Genomic DNA, 16,852 nt, shown 5'->3' on the forward strand with positions numbered 1-16,852 from the left:
TTAATCGTCCAGTTCTGGTCAAAGTGTCGAGAATCAGGCAGCAGACGAGCTCTGATGGAGCCGGGAAACAGTTCGTCTGTCACATTTAAAGGCTGAGGAAACAGGAAGTGTGCTGCTAAAGAAGTGAAGAAAGTGTGTGAACAAACAACCAGCTCATTGATCATTGATCATTGATCATTGATCAGTGATCATTGATCATTGATCAGTGATCATTGGATGGTTGTGAAGCATCCAGTCTGCTAAATGCTGAGAGGAAGGTCTCCGTGCTGGGGGGCTTCACTCCCCGCGGCTGACAGACTCGTTCATGTGTTTCATTCCTTCATGTTCATGTCTATAAACAAATGAGTGTTGAACCAGATGATCACATTCTGTGGCCGTGTCCCCGTCCAGAGGGAAATATGATTTGAATCATGTCGAGTGGGACAGATTTTACTGTCCAGATGTCTCAGAGATACTGAGTGATGTCAAACAGGAGTTTGATCCAGAGAATGAACTCAGTGGTTGAAATAACCTCTTTAATGTTTCTGTCACTTCATGAATGGATGACTTGTCTCTGACATTTACTTCAGATTGTCTTTGTGTCCTCACTACGTCTTCAGGTTAGGAGAGGACATTTTGTCTCCTTAAGCCCACTCACTTCACATCTCTGCTCACTTTCATTTCAGTTTCCGTCTTTTGTGAATTTTCTCATGGAAAATAAAACTGAAACTCAATAAACGTAAACAGGAATTTTCGGGACGTTTCGGTGTGACACCGGAAATCCCCGCTCTGGTTTGGACGTGCACTTCCGGTCGTGGCTCCTCCCGCCGCAGCTCCACAGCAGCTCGTCCGTTAACAAACCGGTGGAGAAGCTCTTCGTTTAAACGGTGAAGTTTGAAGATTTCACCTTCGTCCTTTTGTCATTATTGGAAACAGAAAGTTTAATTGATTATTTCGTCTGTTTCCGGTCGCGTGCGTCCATCGGAAGCTAAATCCGTCCATCGAAGCTAAGTGCTAACAGGCGCTGCTAGTTTGTTGTGGCTCGTTTCCTTCAGTGAGTTTGAACAAAAAGCTTTTAATAACTTTGTGCTTCGTTTTCTTTTCGTTCTGTTAGCTCGTGCTCTCCTTCCTGGTGCGACCTGTCTTCCGGTCAGTTCAGTCGTGAAAGCTTTCTGTTTGGTTTGTTTCTCTGGATCTTCCTCAGAATCGTTCGCAGCGTCTTTATGACATGAGTCCGGATCCGAGCTGATCACAGGACCGAGACACGCTGAAGGACACCATGGACGAGCCGTTCACAGGCAGTCCCTGTTCGGCTGAGTCGGACAGTCCCGGAGGTCTGAACCGAGGCTGCCTCCTCGACCCGGCAGACGTCTTCTACCGTGATCTGTCCATCATCGTCCCGGAGACTCCCAGGTAAACACGGAACCAACTCAGAGACAGCAGTTTAATTTAGAGACACATAAAGACATGAAACCTACTGATGAGAGTATGAAACTCTGAATGCTGTTAATGTGAAGGTGGGTGAGACGCCTGGGTAGAGACTGAGACGGAGAGACAGACAGGTTTTCTCTGCGTCTCTGATGTTGATGAAGCTGTAAATTATGACAATTGTGAGAGAGAGGAAGACTCACCTCCCTCCTCTTCTTCACATCATCATCATCATCATCAGTTATCGTGCTGCATGTGTTTGGCACGTTAACACACCATCAGATGAGGACGTCTGTCCCTCCGTCCGTCCCTCCATCTCAGGAACATCTAGAAGGAATTTCTTTAAGTTGAACTGACAAAGTGAAGACGTTTCCCGTTAAAAGGTCAAAGGTCACCTCAGACGAGCCCCTGGACTCTCTGTGTTTGTCTGAGTGGACTGTTGACGTGCGTCTGCTCTGTTGGTTTCAGTCCTCAGCTCGGCAAGCGGAGGAGACGCAGTCGCGTCGCAGAGCAGCATTTCAGCCCCGTGAGTGTCCTGAACGCATCATTCAGAGTTTGGACGACGTCTCCTCACAGCTGCCAGCTTCGTTCGTCCTGACGTTGACTGCAGTGTGTCTCTGTCCTCAGGTGGCTGTCGGCGGCTCGCCGGGACGAGCGGAACCTTCCGGCGGCAGCGAGCGAGGCTTCTCTCGTAAATCCAAGCGCAGGCGGCTGACGGCGGCGATGGGAGAGCAGAGCGTCGGCTTTGTTCCAGCTTCGTCTCTGAGGGCTTTCCCCCTGGGCGGCTGGCTGGAGGCCCCGCTGTCCACTGCGTCCTGTTCATCTTCATCTTCATCCTCATCCTCATCGTCCTCCGCTTACCTCACGCCAGTATCAGAGGAGGAAGTGGAAGAGGTCCCTTTTGCTGTGGCGGGCTCCACTGCAGAAGGAAGTCCTGCTTATTTTGATTGGAGGAGGCAAAGTCCATCGTCTGCGGCGGCATCACCGCCACCCGCCTCTGACAGTCTGTCCTTCCTGACTGCAGAGGAGAAGAGATGGCTGAATGGCGAGCAAGCAAGCAGCTCAACAGGTGAGGAGGCCGAGATTTCTACACCAGCACCTCACAGTCAGAACAGCTAACAGCTACATGCTAACAGAGCAGCTAACAGCTAATGCAGCAGTCTAATGGAGACACTTTGGCTCAGCGTAAACAGACGTACTGTTAAAGTGGGAGCTCACAGCTGACTCACTGAATCCAGGACAGCATTGTAGCTGCAAACAGGTGAAGGTGACCCGGTCACAGCTCTCACCTTCGTTGTTCCGCAGCGGCACCGGAGCAGATCGTCATCAGCGACGATGAGGAGGCTGCGGTTCGCACAGCGCAAATGGAGGAAGATGAGGCTCTGGCTCGAACCCTGCAGGTAAGATCCTTCACCTGCGGTGTCTGTGTCACCTGTGCACTGTGGAAACGCTCTTGATGCTCTTTGCTCACTTAGGCCCAGTTTGACCAAGAGGAGGCGCACAGCAGCCAGCAGCACCATCGTCTTCATCAGCAGAGCCATCGTCTTCATCAGCAGAGCCATCGTCTTCATCAGCAGAGCCATCACAGGGTGAGACAGATGCTTGAAAACTTCTCTTCAGTGTTTTGGTCCCTCTGACGGCTGCTGGACGGAAACAGGAAGTGCTTTGTGATGTCACGCAGAGCTCTGACGCCGTGTCTCGTCTTGTTGTCTGCAGTACGTCTCGTACGTGGATCCCGGCCTGATGCCTCATTTGCTGGCTGCCGTCTCTCCTCTGGTCGGCTTTGAAGACGGTGAGAGGTTTATGTCGACCCGCTTAAACAACATCTGACATCTTAACAGATGTGTTAGCAGCAGCGGATGTGTTAGCATTGACAGATGTGTTAGCATTAACAGATCTGTTAGCATTAACGGATGTGTTAGCAACAGCGGATGTGTTAGCAGTGGCCACTAACACAATGTAAATGCACTGAATGGCTGTTGCTGTTTGTACAGATCTGATTGGTCAGCACAGAAGACGTGGGCGGGGCAGAAGGAGGAACGTCCTGCCTGAGTTTTCAGACGACCTTCAGGGAAACGACTACGAGGTGAGGAAGAGGAGGAGATGGTCCTTCAGATGTCTGTGTTGTGTTTCCACCTGTGCTCAGACAGGTGAGGTAAATGTCACCTGCTCCTCATCTTCCAGGCGCTGCTGGACTTCGAGGAACGTCAGGGCGCCGTCGTGTCCAACAAGCTGAGTCGGAGGGAGATCCAGAGGTTCCCCACCAAAACCTTCCAGTCTGCCAACAGCGCGGGAAACACTCAGTGAGTCCAGCAGCTGGTCTGACAGGACCAGGACCAGGACCAGGACCAGGACCTGGACCTGGACCTGGACCTGGACCTGGACCCGGACCTCAGAGTTACTGCTCGTCATGTTGGTGATGTGAGGATTTCAAATGTCTCTCTGCTGCTGATTGATTGACAGGTGTCAGATCTGCTTCTGTGACTACACCGATGGGGAGAAGCTGAGGATGTTGCCCTGTTTCCATGACTACCACGTCCAGTGTATCGACAGGTGGCTGAAGGTAAGACGTCCTGGTCTGATCCAGTCTACACGTTCAGGATGAATGTGAGGCTCGTCTGGTTTGGACACTAAAGCTGCAGCTGATCGATCACTGAGCGACTCTTTCCTCTCTGATCTTTCGTTTCTGTCTAAACTGATTGATTATTGGCTGAAACGGTTGTCAATCACGTCTCTTTCACCCCACAGGATAACACCACCTGTCCCATCTGCAGAGCCAACCTGGCCGACTCCCTCGCCCCCCACGACCTCTGACCTCAGCACCTCCTCCAGGGACAGACGGGTATTTGAGTCCTACACTGAAGACGCGTTTGGAGGACGACTCGTCTTTTTTATACTTGTTTTCCTCGGTCCTGAGCTGAAGGACAGCTCGGCTCTCTGACACTCAAATAAATGAATAAAGACTTTTTCTCTTTCGTTCGTGTTTGTTATTTTATTGTTATAACAGAAATCATCTGGATTCAGATCAGAGCTTCAAGCCCCACATGATGTGTTCAGGGTAATCAAGTTAAACTTGTTTTTATTGGTAATATTAGGTGGTGTTTGTCTCCATCCTGTATGAAGGTGGAGTACAAATCCAGTTCGTTGTTCCTCGCGGGGTCGATGTCACTTCCTGTTCAGTCCTCGTAGTAGCGCCTCTTCATGGCTCTGTACTTCCTCAGGTGGTAAAGCGCCTCCAGCTCTCGGGCCACGTACTCTCCTCGAGCGATCATCTGCCTGATCTGCTCCGGGTCCTGCACGCCGCTGTTTCTGGCGAACGCCGCTCTCAGGCGGTCCCTGAAGTAGTCTGCTCCTTTAGGATACTCCCGTCCGAGGTAGAGGAGCTGTGGAGGCGCAGAGGGAGGAGAACCGTGAGGAGCTTCACCGTCACCGCCGCTGTGACTCACGCACAGTATGTGTCATCAATATTATTAGTGTTGTTGTTATTATGAAAGAAATGAGGTCGCTGTCCTGGACCTTTGATCAAATAAATGTATTTTCTCATTTTGCTTCATCGGAGAAGTTCAGACCAGAAACCAACAATACTGCATTCTGCACATGTTCAATCAGTCACTGACAAAATCATTCTCAGGTGTTCATGTTCATGTTACACACCTGTCTCCCAGGTGAGCGTCAGGTGAGACCACCACAGACCCTGAATCCTGATCAGACTGTTGGTGTTAAAGTCACCACACCGTCAAACCTCCAAACCAGATGCAAACTTCTGCAAACGTTTGGTCCAGAATCCAAAACCCAGACTCACGTTTTTGTAGAGTCGAACCACGTCAGGCCTCAGAGGGTTCACCATCGTCCCCAGGCTCGCTCACACCTGCAGAGCACATGGACCGACAGGTGGTCAGTCCTCAGGTAGTCTGCTCCATCGTCACATCCTGTAACTCTGAACTGATGTTTCCACGTGAACGCATCAAATGAATCAGAAAAAATGAGTCTTAATGTCCAGAAGGTAATTTTAGCTTGAACTCAGTGTTTCTGCTCCGACAGCTTCTTCCACCGCTGACACCTCAACCTCTGGACTTCAGAGACCTGAACTGAACCTGCACCATCCTAAAAACCAGACTGAGGACTCGAGAGACCTGAAGCCTCTCTGAGCTTTAAACTGACCGACAGACCGCGTTCGCTAACGTTAGCACGGTGCTAACGGTTGAAAAGAGCATGAGCAGTTCAGTGAGAGCAGAGCTGTGAAGTTAAAGCACGTCACACTCACGGAAGTCTTCCTCAGCTGTCCTGTTGACCCGAAGTCTTCCTCAGCTGTCCTGTTGACCCGAAGTCTTCCTCAGCTGTCCTGTTGACCCGAAGTCTTCCTCTCCGGCTCAAAGTGAACTTTTAGCTAAAGTTAAGTTGTTAAAGTAACTCTGAGCTCACTGACGAACAGACCAGCAGCTGAGATGATGAAGGTCAAACTGAACTTCCAAATGTTTACTTCAGTAACGCGCTCGATGAAAACAGCCAAAGATCAACACGCAGATGATGATCCTCCCGGACAGGTTGCGGACGGGTCGATCGAGTTTCCGCACATGCGCAGAGCAGCTCACAGATCAGCTTCATGTTGTATCACGTCTTTCTGATAACACCTGCAGGGCGTGAAACATGCGTGAATGACGTCATCACACACGCTCCGATCGTCCTGAAACAGAAAATAACTGTGACACTAATTTTGTGTGATGAGACTAAAGTAAAATCTGCAGATGGAGTCGAGTTTGTGGGTTTCAGAGGTCAGAGGTCAGCATCAGGACTGTGCGTGAACAGACACACCTGAAATCACCTGGTTAACGTCAAAGAAAAGCTGCTTCATCATGTAAAGAGACACAGAAGGTTTATTTTCAGTATGAATCTTCTTTATTGTCGTTAATAAAGAGTCTGAGGCACACAGGAAGTGGGCGGCTGCTCCACGCTCACAGCCGCTGATGATGTGAGAAAACGTCCGTCTCACAGTGAGACGTTTTTCCAAGTGTGACGGACTCAGACGGACATTTTATTACAGCATCTGATCGGTCAGGAGGCACTGCTGGCGTCCTGACTGAAGAGACGAGCCGTGGACACGAGACAGCGGCTCCGTTCGTCCTCTTCAGTCAGCAGACAGAAGGGTGTCCACAGAGTGTCCACTCCGGCTGGACTCTGGCCGAAGACGTTCTTGCCTCAGGACACAAACTCAAACCACAACCATCTCTAAACTAAACACAACCTTGCCGAGGGAGGACAGTCCGGGGGGAGACGCTGGCTGGGAGGCTGGACTTGGGACACGGTGTCTGGAGGACGGGGTCAGTAGTTGGTCTTCAGCCTGCGGTTCTCCTCCCTCAGCCGCTCGATCTCCTCCACCAGAGACTCGTTCACCGAGTATCTCTCGATCAGACCGTGGATCTCATTCTGGAACAACATGGACACGAGTCAGACGGGACAGACGAGACTTTCAAGAAGACAACAACAGCGTGTGTCAAACTGAAAGCGTCCTGTCTCCTGAGACACGTTAACCTGGCTTCTTCATTAAACAGGAGAAATCCAGCCAATCAGGACACTGACAGCGCTGACGTCTGTCCTCACCAGCTGGATGTAAAACTGTCGGACCATCTCCACCTGCAGGTTGACGATGTCTCTGTGACAGGTGTCCCTGAAGAGACGGAGGACAAAAACCCAGAGCGTTAGGATCCTACATGTCTCCACGTCTCCTGTCAGCTGTCAATGTGTGCTGAGACAAACCTGAAGTCCTCCAGAGTGTCGTGGATCATGTTCTGGATGAAGTGGATCTGCAGGGAGGTGAGAGGAGCGGCTCCCGCCTGTCCCACCACGTCCACGATGTTCTGGGACAGCGAGGAGGACACCGCCGCCAGAGCTGGACCTGAAGGAGCAGCGGGACCGTTAGGACCACCAATCACCTGTCCATCAAACACTTCCTGTTCAGCGCACATACGAGGCGGCGGCCCGACATTCATTCACACGTTTCAAACATCTTCCAGCTAAAATAAACACTTCTGTCGTTCTGCCTTTTTTTCAGTGTCAGCACTTCCTGTATGATGGCCGACCTCCGTGAGCTCACGCCGGCGTGACGCACGCAGAGGAAACACACTGAGCTGAAGCAGCAGGTCTGAAGGTGAGTCTGTCAGCTGACAGTCAAACAGGTGATTCTGTAATAAACTCATTCAGCTGCTGACGTTCTACCACTGCTGACAGACAGGACAGGACAGACAGGACAGACAGGACAGACAGGACAGGGCAGACAGACAGACAGACAGGACAGGACACAGAGGACACAGTGTGTCAATGATGTTTCTCAGCTGATATCGCGGCGCCGCCGTTGGTGGGCGTGGTGTTTGTCTCCGTCCTGCACAGAGCAGGTGAGTGGTGTCAGTAGAAGCAGCGTGTCTGTGGTCTGTGGTCTGTGGCGGGCTGAAAAGCTGCAGTAAACATGCACCACGTGGGAATCAAACCCACGACCTGCAGTCGGTGCTTTACCTGCTGTGGCAGTGGGCAGAGCTCCCTGGACAGGTGAGTCATAGCTGAGCTGAGCTTGAATACCATTGGCTCTCCTGAGGCCAGGCTCCGGGGTGAAGAAGGCTGAAGCCGGCTTGCTGTGATTGGGCTGCTGGGATGAGGTGGGCGGAGTCTGACCCTCCCTCTCTAGGCTGGAGCTGCTGCCCTTGTCGGACTGTCAATCAAGACGAATATGACATCATGAGTGACGTTACACTGCGTCATGAAATGCTACGGTCTGCAGGTACACTTCATGTTGTCCTGAAGGTAGTCTGACTTCTAAACTCAGAGGTCAGAGGTCACCTTTCTGGAGTCACACAGTTCAGCTGCTGCAGCAGGGATTGGCTCCTCCTCTCTGATTGGGGGAGGGGTCTGGAAGATGGACAGCGGGCTGTAGCATCGCCCTGCAGAGGCGACCAGAGGCATTCCCAGCGGAGTCTTACCGTGCGAGTTGACTCCTGAGTGAGAGTCTGAAGAGGACAAAGACCTGTGGACGTGTTCTCATGCAGTCAGAGGACATCAGTAACCAGTAGAATGAAACAGGCCTGACCTTCTCTGACTGGGGAGAAGATGTCCAGACTGGCCCGACCTATGACCTGCTGACCCTCCCCTTCTCTGGACAGCATCTCCAAACTGGTAGCTATGGAGACACAGCATCGAAGTTAGTCCAGAACCAGCAGCATCGTTCAAACCAGCTTCTGTCAGACTTCTGAGTGACTTCCTGCCGTACCGTGTGTCCTCCCAAACGGTGTGTCTCCAGCCGTCCCCAGGGTCCGAGAGTCTGGACAAAACAGCACAAGGACAGTTAGCAGCAGCTGTTAGCAGCAGCTGTTAGCAGCAAACTCAAAGACGTGAAGCTTCTCAGAGGAGCTTTGCGGTTAGCAGCAGCAGGTTCTTCCACGTTTTAAAGCAGCTTCATGAGTCGTGTGTCACCCCTGCAGCTACACCTGCTGACTGTGAGACGCTCCAATCAGCAGCCAAACTACAGCTAACTTCCTCTTGTTTCTAGGTGCACCTGCGTCACCTGTCCCCTCCACCTCACACAGTGTCTGTGACCCCCTTCAGCTCCCTCTTACCCCGCCGAGCAGGCTGATCACCTGAAGCAGAGGGTCTGGATGGACGTCAGCAGGACACACAGATGTGGAATATTACAGATTCAATGGATGATGTTCTCAATGAAGATTCAGTCCAGCCATACCCCCCCACCCCCCACTGTTACTCTTTAACTAAACGACAGAGACGCCTGTGAACGACGGCAGGTTCTTATTCTGTGGTCTGAATTGAGGCAGCAGCGGACCCCTCAATGATCTGAGTGTGGGGACGCTCTGTGCTGTGGACGCAGCGTCACATTCTGACCTTCCCGAGCAGGAGAGAAGACGTCCAGACTGTTTCGTCCAACGCTGCTGAACTTGTCCATAACGGGAAGCTGCTCCACCTCCTGCTGGCCTTCAGCCTCCCGTGACATCAGGTCCGCAGCAGCACCCCCTGCTGGACACAACACGAGTCGCACTGCAGGTAACAGCATCATAACAAACGATCCGTCACGATCGACTGACCTGCTGTCCCAGCAGAAACGCTCCGTGAACAGTCCACTGACCACCTTCAGTAACCAATGACATGAACCCACCTGTACTTGTCATCTGCCTGTGGGGGGCGTGGCCTGCGCTGGGGGCGGGGTCTGGCTGGCTGCTCGACAGCTTGGTTGAGGATTTCTTAGTGCTGGCGATCTTGGTGGAGCCCAGTTTACTGGCCTGGAGGAGAGAGAGAGCAGAGAGGAACACGTGTTGGACTTATGGACTTCGGCTCTGAACGTCAGTGTCCAATAGAAAACCCTGGTGGAAACATGGACCAATCACAGCTGCTCAAAGGGCCACTCTGACATACTAGCTAACACAGCACTTTATGTTCGCTGTCACAGTGTGGATCAAACGGCGGTCAGTGTGTGAGTGCTGCGCTCGCTCTGCTGCCACCTTGTGTCTGCTGGAGCTGCTCTGGAAGCGCAGGCAGGTGACGGAGGTCTTATGAGCCACCGTGATCCTGGTGGGGGTGCTGGAGTTCCTCAGGTCGTACTGATAGATCTTCCCCTGAGTGGATCCCACTACCAGACCGGTACCGTCCAGGGTGAAGTCCACAGAGGTCAGTGGACTGTCCACGCGGATGGACCTCAGGACACTGCAGACACACATGCACACGTTAAGGACAGCTGACGGCTGCTCTCCACAGAACCATAACGTTCTCCGACTGAGCGCAGCACCGCACTGGGTTCTTTAAACGTGACGAGCCGAGCGCTCGGTCACAGAGGATCATGGAAAACATGTCAAGTTACATCTTGCTGGACGTGTCGTAGCAGACGATCTTCTTGTCCAGACCGACGCTGACCACCAGCAGCTCGCTGGCGGGCGAGAAGGCCAAGCCGGAGCCCGGGGCTTTGTGGGCGCTGTCAAACACGTGGAGCTCCTTCTGCGTGTTGGAGTCCCACAGGACCAAGGTGCCGCTGTCGGAGATGCTGCCCAGCAGGGAGCGCTTCAGCGTGGACAGCCTCAGGTCGTGGATGGGCTGAGGATCAGACACTTCTGTTAGTCTTTTCTGCTTTTCTCTGGTCTACCTTTCACTTTCAGGCTGCTGGACAGACAAAACATTCTGAAGACGTCTGGCAGCTCTGAAGGTCATGATGGAGCTCACACTGCAGGATAAAACCACTGTGACCAGTGTCAACACATCAGAGCAGAAGCAGCTGCAGCAGCGTCCGTCTCACTGAGACGCAGGATGTCTGACCTGGTTGCTGCCGTGTCCGAAGGCTTTGCTGGACAGGTTGGTGGTCAGACTGTGGAGGACCAGATCTCCACTGGTGGAACCGGAGGCGATGTAGCTGTCATTGGCGTTAAAGGACACACAGGTCACCTCTTCTTTATGGTCCTGAGAGACAGAGAGACACTGTGACGTCAAGTGTGTCCTCAAACCTTCACAAGGTCCTCAACAGTGAACACACTGAAACCTTTCCCTGCAGCACGCTGTGTCTCCTCAGTGAACTTCAACTCCTCTCCTATCCTGCCCTGTCCCCTGTCCCCTGTCCCCTGCCCTGTCCTGCCCTGTCTTACCTTGAGGGAGCGGTGCAGTCTCTTGGTCTTCAGGTCCCAGATGTGGACACAGTGATCCAGACCTCCGCTCACCAGAAACTGAGACGAGGAGCTCAGACACACACGGGTTTGTTTTTTCTGATTGGATAATGAAAAAGAGGCGTGACCAGTGAGGCTAAGGACTGAACTCCACACACACACACACACACACACACACACACACACACACACACACACACTGACGGGAAAGAACGCCATGTGCTCACCCCATCGGCCAGTTCCACCACTGGAACAGGAGAGGATTTGAGGCTGGAAAGCACCAGTTTGTCTCCACTGCTGCTGGCACTCACCAGGTACTGGTCTGAAGGACTGGTCAAGGCTGGTTCAGCTCTGAGTCAACGAGCACCAGTTCACACCGGCTTCATCAAACCTTCGTGCTATTAGACCAGATCACAGTGGATTCACAGTGGATCCTCATGGCCTCTCAGTGGATCACGCTGTGATCTGGAGCTTCGCCACAGAGCGCAGTGAGACGGACAAACTTCTCAACAACCCCAGACAGACAGCAGATATTTGGCTAATTACTTCATCTTCTGAGTCACGTTGGAACATTTTTTTCTGTGATGATAAACTTTGACAGACTGAGAGATGATCAGGATCAGCTGACTGATCAATAATGATCAGAAGTGTAGGCTGCAGCCCTCCATGGACAGGTGTCTGTCTCTTGGTCTGTCTCTCTCTCCATCTGTGTGTCTGTCTGTCTGTCTGTCTCTCTGTCTGCCTGTCCCTCGGTATGTCTGCCTGTCCCTCCCTCTGTCTCTCTGTCTGCCTGTCCCTCCCTCTGTCTCTCTGTCCGTCTGTCTGTCTGTCTGTCTGTCTGTCTGTCTGTCTGTCTGTCTGTCTGTCTGTCTCCGTCTGTCTCCCTGTCAGGATACTGTTGGAGCTCCAGCAGGCCTGTGCAACAGGGTGGCTGATGCTATGTGGGTTAAACTGCTCCAGCGGTGCCATGGAAACTGCATCCCAGATCTTCACAGTGTCTCCTGTGGACACCAGGCGGGTCACGTCCTCCATGGCAACGCCTGGAGACACATCAAAGGTAAAACTCAAATTAATAAGTGATTAGGCAAATGGCAGGAAAGTCCTCGTCATCAGTGCTGATCACAGATCTTTTCAGTCACTTATAGAAACTTTTCACATCCAAGCTGTGTGTCTCCCTCTAACTCGTCTCTCCTCGTCCCTCTCTTCACTCAGACTTCTCTGTGTTGGACCATCAGTCCTCTTGAGACCTCTCTCTGTCCTGGCTGTCAGTGTCTCATACCAGATGACTGGATCTTTGTCTTCATTCTCTCCCCCTCTCTCTCTCCTCTTGTGTCTCTCTCCTCTTGTCTTTTACTGTCTTTTGGGGGGTCTTTTCATATCCAAACAGGGTGTCTAAGGAAAAAAGGGGTTGTATGCTGCACAGATTATCAATAAAATCAGATAAACAGACAGAAACGGGACACGGAAGCATCAGGTCATTGCTTCAAAAGGTAATGCAGATGCCAAAAAGTGATCCTGTCACCTGGTTTCTGGTCTGCAGATACACAGAAGACAAAAAGGCTCCATTCTGCAATCATCCGCATTGTTTCACCTGCTAAATTACAACCAGTCATTTCCACCTGTTTTAATGCCTGTAAAACAGGCGGGACGATCAGTTTCTGGCACGACAGACCTTTGTTTTGACTGAACTGTGGATGAACAACAGTAATGAGAGAAGTGACGTGACAGACAGCTGAAGTCAGGACAGGAAAGGAAAACTAGAACACACCTTTAAAACACCAGCATCCAGTTCACCAGTTCCTGCTTCATTCAGGAGGAACAGGAGCTCCTGGTGAGCCGGTGGCCGCTGACCGTCAGTGTGGCTAACAGCCGGTAAAGTTAGTTAGCCTCAGCTAACAGTCAACGTCAGCGCTAGCTTCAACTGCGGGACACTAAATTAGCCACAGCGGCTCTTAAAGTTCCCAAACAGCCTTGAAATCGGATTAAACAACACGAAACAAGCAGAAACTTATCGGAAACGATTCCAACGTTTGAGGCTTTTCAGCAAAACGCGTCACACTCACCTGAAAGTTAAGTTAAAGACGGATAAGTTGTTGAAGCTAGTTTGTTTTGTGAGCCGCCTGCAGCCAATAAACCGCCACTACGGACAACCAGGAGGGACAAAAAGGAGAAAGCTGTTTGACTTTATTGCAGAAGTGAACTTTTATTTTTCTTTTTTTTTTTTTTACAAATAAATATGAATTAGATATCAAATCAGCGCAAATACTGAGCTGTAGCTAACTTTACATGACAACATGAAGTGATCTGATTGCATGTCATGCATACTTTTAGAAAACCCTTCGGCTTCATGAGAATGAGCTAACAACACGTAGTGAGAGCCGAGTGTGAACTAAGCTGCTCAATACAAGCACATCTGCGTAAAACACGTGGCTACGCAAATAATCGATAAATTATTAATTAATCTGAAATGGATTGAAATATACATTCAAGTATTTCAGCACGTTCCTCAAAGGTATTAACAAGTTAAAAAGACAAATTAAATGTCCTCTGTTTTGACGTTTGCAACAGACGTTGTTTTTGTTCCTTAGTAAAACTTTAATTTTACTCATGTTACTGTAAACATTGTGAGCGGGTGCTGTAAAACAATCAGCCAAGGCCTGATTGCCTGGCAAGCATAACCTGGGATACCCAGTAACATCAGCTGTTTGTCCAGCACTGGATTAAAACCTGTCACCCACAGAGAAATAATGAGGAAGTTTGGAGTAAGGGGATTTTCTGATTGGTGAAGGACTCGCTCCGCCTCTAGAGGGCAGCACGACATCTCTGCGTCCAGAATAGAAGACACAGAAGAAGAAATCTCCCGCCCCATCCGCTCTTCTTTTTAAACCAAGGCGGGACGCGTCGCTTCTTCCACTGTGGTTTGTGTAGCTGCTGTTGAAACATCGCTTAATATTATAGGTCGCTATCAACATGGTCAGAACTAAAGCCGACAGTGTTCCCGGATCATACAGAAAAGGTACAGTAACATAGTCCAGACATTTATTACGAATTTAACATGAAATAGCTAATTTGTGCCTGTGCATCGCCGTTTTGCCAAGTAGTCTGGCGGGCCGGGTCGGGCAGTGTAAGACAGCTGCTTCCCCTGAAGAGTCCTTTGACATAAATGGTTCGAGTTTTTATGAGCAGAAATATTGGCCAGGATGTCAGGATAACAGGCGCATGTCGCCTGGTCACAGCCAGAACTGCCGTTAGTCTGTCCAACAGCAGCCTCCCGCCAACGCGGAGGCTGAGTTTCTGGTTTCTCGTGAACAGCCGAAGAAATTTCTTAAAGCAACAAACTTAAGTCTTGTTGTTATGAAAAACCGTAGTTACAGTTTAGTGTTCTTATCCGCTCTGATGAGATGACATTTTTCGTGGTCGTTTCCAGAAGTTGTGTCTTTCTTTCTGCAAACTGGCGCCAGTTTTGAGCGCCGCAGTGCGTCTTTGTGCGGACTTCGCACCAACCCCCATTGAGGAGTTACAGAATTCAACGCGTTATTGCTTTTTGTCGAAGGCACATGTGAGAGAGGACATGAAGGACAATACTTTTTCAACTGAAGGGATCCTCTGGTAACTTCGGCGTTAACTGATCTGCCGTTCAGTACCCAGAATAATCAAAAAACGATCTTTTAAAACTTGGCGCAGGTGTCCGCTGCGTTAAAACGCCCATTTTAAATATCCTTCATTCGGATGCGTTCATGCAGAGACCAGCGGACATTTTCACTCTGCAGCTTCTTTATTTACTCACTTCACTCGGTTTTTGTGAGGTTATATCTAAACTGTGCTTCTCTCACACTCCTCAACAAGGCGCAATGAAGCCTGATCAGACTGCTTCTTATTGTTTGTCCATTCAGACATGTCTGTCCTGCGTCCGGGTCGAGGACACATCCAGTCATGTGTGTGTTTGTGTTTGCAGCTGTTGCAGCTTCTGCACCCCGGAAGTCTCTGGGCTCCAGTTCAGCCAATTCCCCGTCCTCCAGCAGCCAGTGCTCCACACCTGGTCAGTGTCCAGCAGCCCTGACGACGACATCCCAGAATATGCACCGTGCACATTGTGGCGGCGCTGATGTTGAGACGATGCTGTTTTTTTTTTATCCCCAGCAAAGAGCAAGTATGCGGGCGGCAACCCGGTGTGTCCCCGTCCCACGCCCACCTGGCAGAAGGGCATCGGAGACTTCTTCGGCGGTCCCCCGAGGAAGCCCGAGAAGGAGAACCAGAGGCCCCGGGAGGTAGAGGACGACGAAGAGGCCGGAGGCAGCGGGATGTCCAAGGCCAGCAGGAAGTATGTCCTCCTGTTTTGAGTCACATCGTGTCTTAAACTCTGAGTCTGACGGCGTGGAGTCGATGTTTCCAGGTTTTCTTCTGCAGGTGGTCAGATTGTCCGGTTTGTCGTCAGTCAGCTGATTCTTTGATTCATTGATCATCAGCTGGTCTCTCAAGTGTCGGGTTGTTTTTGTCCAGCCAGCGGGACAAAACCTGAAGACGAAGAGAAGCAGAGAATCCTGTGACAACGCCGCACAGAGGTTTTATTCAAAAAGTGTTTTATTTAAGCTGTTTGTTGAAGACTCGACGTGTCGATCATCACTGAGTCCAGCTAACAGCTTTCATTCACCCCATCCATCCATCCATCCATCGATCGATCGACTGATCGACGAGTGGTCGCAGCTCCAGAACAGAATCAGTCTGTCTTTAATCGCATCATCAGATTAACATTCAGCAGATTCAACGTTTCGTCCTCTGGACTCACTGCTCCGGTTTGGACGTGGACGGACTCGGAGGTTAACGCCTGCAGGCCTGCAGAATCCCACTGATTCAGGATCAGTTCAGAGGTCAAACGTTTCCCAGCAGCCTCTGCTGGTGTCTGTCTTCACCTGAAGACGACGCAGAGAACTCGGTGCTCGAGTCTCACTGAGGACAGTTTGTCCTGGAGGCTGCTGGCGGTTACAGCGATGGACTGATTGATTGATCGATTGATCGATTGATCGATCGACATCCTGAGCGAGCTCTGGTCTCTGGACCGTCGGTGATGAAGAGCGTGTGTAAATGTGAAGTTTGATGAAGGTGTTTGTCAAAGTGTTTCAGCTGAACTTTATTGATCAGACCGATGGACAGCGAGCGCGGCGTCTCTGTCTCTGTCCTCTGACCCGCCTGCTTCTGTGTCTGCAGGTCCAGACCGCTGCCTGCTGAGGATGAGGAGGATGAAGACTGAGGATGAAGAGGGGCTGTTGGTGTAAATGTGTATATAAATGCTGATGAATTCACTTTGTATAGTTCATTAAACGTTTTATGTTTTTAATCTGGAGACTTTCGTCTTTCCTGTTCACGTGGACGCTTTCAGACCGTGAGGACGTGTCTTTTAGACCCATGAGGACGTGTCAGAGGAGAACAGTTTCAGTTTATCATCAGATCAGCTGACCTTTAAGGGGGGGGGACATTAACTGAACGTCAGATAAATAAATTTTGACGGTGAAACTGACTTCATGCTGCTGTTGTTTTCATTCATCAGAGGACATGACGTCCTGGTCCAGGTGTCCTCAGACCAGCCTGTTCACCTGTGGATCGTTCAAACAGGTGTTCCTGGAGCGTCCCACATCTTTCAGTCTGAAACGTGTCGCTGCATCAGATTCACGATCAGCAGATATTTACAGAAATCAGTGAAGACATTAAACATTAATTCTGAGCTGATCTCAGGTCAGTCTGTCTTCTGTCTCTCAGTGTTTAATGTGTCTGTGTTGGACAGATAGCTGCAGCATCTCCGTTCAGTC

General features: G+C 50.7%; 4 protein-coding genes across 6 annotated transcripts; 2 read left to right on the plus strand and 2 right to left on the minus strand.

Moving 5' to 3' along the window:
- Window positions 1-60: 60 nt before the first annotated feature.
- On the plus strand, window positions 61-4,383 carry LOC139338083 (uncharacterized). Of its 2 annotated transcripts, XM_070972999.1 has the most exons (11): window positions 784-1,033; window positions 1,184-1,392; window positions 1,876-1,933; window positions 2,035-2,476; window positions 2,713-2,807; window positions 2,883-2,996; window positions 3,124-3,199; window positions 3,402-3,493; window positions 3,592-3,710; window positions 3,871-3,970; window positions 4,156-4,383. In XM_070972999.1, exons 2-11 carry the CDS (start codon window positions 1,259-1,261, stop codon window positions 4,219-4,221), a joined length of 1,296 nt encoding a protein of 431 aa, XP_070829100.1. In that variant the 5' UTR covers window positions 784-1,033; window positions 1,184-1,258; the 3' UTR covers window positions 4,222-4,383. The 2 variants fall into 2 exon arrangements, with proteins under 2 accessions (XP_070829099.1, XP_070829100.1); XM_070972998.1 differs by having other exon boundaries at window positions 61-1,392.
- Window positions 4,384-4,407: 24 nt separating this feature from the next.
- On the minus strand, window positions 4,408-5,318 carry lyrm5b (LYR motif containing 5b). Its single transcript, XM_070973001.1, has 2 exons — window positions 5,210-5,318; window positions 4,408-4,790 (listed from the first exon to the last, which is right to left on the minus strand). The coding sequence occupies exons 1-2, from the start codon at window positions 5,252-5,254 to the stop codon at window positions 4,584-4,586; spliced, it is 252 nt and encodes an 83-aa protein (XP_070829102.1). The 5' UTR covers window positions 5,255-5,318; the 3' UTR covers window positions 4,408-4,583.
- A 970-nt stretch (window positions 5,319-6,288) lies between these two features.
- nedd1 (NEDD1 gamma-tubulin ring complex targeting factor) lies at window positions 6,289-13,190 on the minus strand. Of its 2 annotated transcripts, XM_070972411.1 has the most exons (16): window positions 13,112-13,190; window positions 11,945-12,088; window positions 11,276-11,370; window positions 11,031-11,147; window positions 10,708-10,848; window positions 10,259-10,488; window positions 9,903-10,104; window positions 9,560-9,683; window positions 9,289-9,417; window positions 8,663-8,713; window positions 8,483-8,572; window positions 8,236-8,402; window positions 7,915-8,107; window positions 7,162-7,300; window positions 7,006-7,072; window positions 6,289-6,831 (listed from the first exon to the last, which is right to left on the minus strand). In XM_070972411.1, the coding sequence occupies exons 2-16, from the start codon at window positions 12,078-12,080 to the stop codon at window positions 6,727-6,729; spliced, it is 1,986 nt and encodes a 661-aa protein (XP_070828512.1). In that variant the 5' UTR covers window positions 12,081-12,088; window positions 13,112-13,190; the 3' UTR covers window positions 6,289-6,726. The 2 variants fall into 2 exon arrangements, with proteins under 2 accessions (XP_070828512.1, XP_070828511.1); XM_070972410.1 differs by lacking the exon at window positions 13,112-13,190 and having other exon boundaries at window positions 6,595-6,831; window positions 9,289-9,420; window positions 11,945-12,084.
- A 793-nt stretch (window positions 13,191-13,983) lies between these two features.
- pclaf (PCNA clamp associated factor) lies at window positions 13,984-16,316 on the plus strand. The gene is made up of 4 exons (XM_070972748.1): window positions 13,984-14,064; window positions 15,004-15,087; window positions 15,189-15,369; window positions 16,254-16,316. The coding sequence occupies exons 1-4, from the start codon at window positions 14,019-14,021 to the stop codon at window positions 16,294-16,296; spliced, it is 354 nt and encodes a 117-aa protein (XP_070828849.1). The 5' UTR covers window positions 13,984-14,018; the 3' UTR covers window positions 16,297-16,316.
- Window positions 16,317-16,852: the final 536 nt, after the last annotated feature.

Source organism: Chaetodon trifascialis, chromosome 10, assembly GCF_039877785.1.
Source record: "Chaetodon trifascialis isolate fChaTrf1 chromosome 10, fChaTrf1.hap1, whole genome shotgun sequence".
Lineage (NCBI taxonomy): Eukaryota > Metazoa > Chordata > Actinopteri > Chaetodontiformes > Chaetodontidae > Chaetodon > Chaetodon trifascialis.

What these genes read in the sequence shown, in the direction of transcription:
- LOC139338083 (XM_070972998.1), top strand. Translation starts at nt 1,259, where the DNA reads ATGGACGAGCCGTTCACAGGCAGTCCCTGTTCGGCTGAGTCGGACAGT. An exon ending in GCAAGCAAGCAGCTCAACAG is followed by an intron (nt 2,477 to 2,712) that starts GTGAGGAGGCCG and finishes GTTGTTCCGCAG; the next exon opens with CGGCACCGGAGCAGATCGTC. An exon ending in TCTGGTCGGCTTTGAAGACG is followed by an intron (nt 3,200 to 3,401) that starts GTGAGAGGTTTA and finishes CTGTTTGTACAG; the next exon opens with ATCTGATTGGTCAGCACAGA.
- lyrm5b (XM_070973001.1), bottom strand. Translation starts at nt 5,254, where the DNA reads ATGGTGAACCCTCTGAGGCCTGACGTGGTTCGACTCTACAAAAAC. An exon ending in TGGTTCGACTCTACAAAAAC is followed by an intron (nt 4,791 to 5,209) that starts GTGAGTCTGGGT and finishes GCGCCTCCACAG; the next exon opens with CTCCTCTACCTCGGACGGGA.
- nedd1 (XM_070972410.1), bottom strand. Translation starts at nt 12,080, where the DNA reads ATGGAGGACGTGACCCGCCTGGTGTCCACAGGAGACACTGTGAAGATC. An exon ending in GACTGCACCGCTCCCTCAAG is followed by an intron (nt 10,849 to 11,030) that starts GTAAGACAGGGC and finishes TCTGTCTCTCAG; the next exon opens with GACCATAAAGAAGAGGTGAC. An exon ending in AACTGTGTGACTCCAGAAAG is followed by an intron (nt 8,108 to 8,235) that starts GTGACCTCTGAC and finishes CTTGATTGACAG; the next exon opens with TCCGACAAGGGCAGCAGCTC.
- pclaf (XM_070972748.1), top strand. Translation starts at nt 14,019, where the DNA reads ATGGTCAGAACTAAAGCCGACAGTGTTCCCGGATCATACAGAAAAG. An exon ending in TCCCGGATCATACAGAAAAG is followed by an intron (nt 14,065 to 15,003) that starts GTACAGTAACAT and finishes TTGTGTTTGCAG; the next exon opens with CTGTTGCAGCTTCTGCACCC. An exon ending in CAGCCAGTGCTCCACACCTG is followed by an intron (nt 15,088 to 15,188) that starts GTCAGTGTCCAG and finishes TTTTATCCCCAG; the next exon opens with CAAAGAGCAAGTATGCGGGC.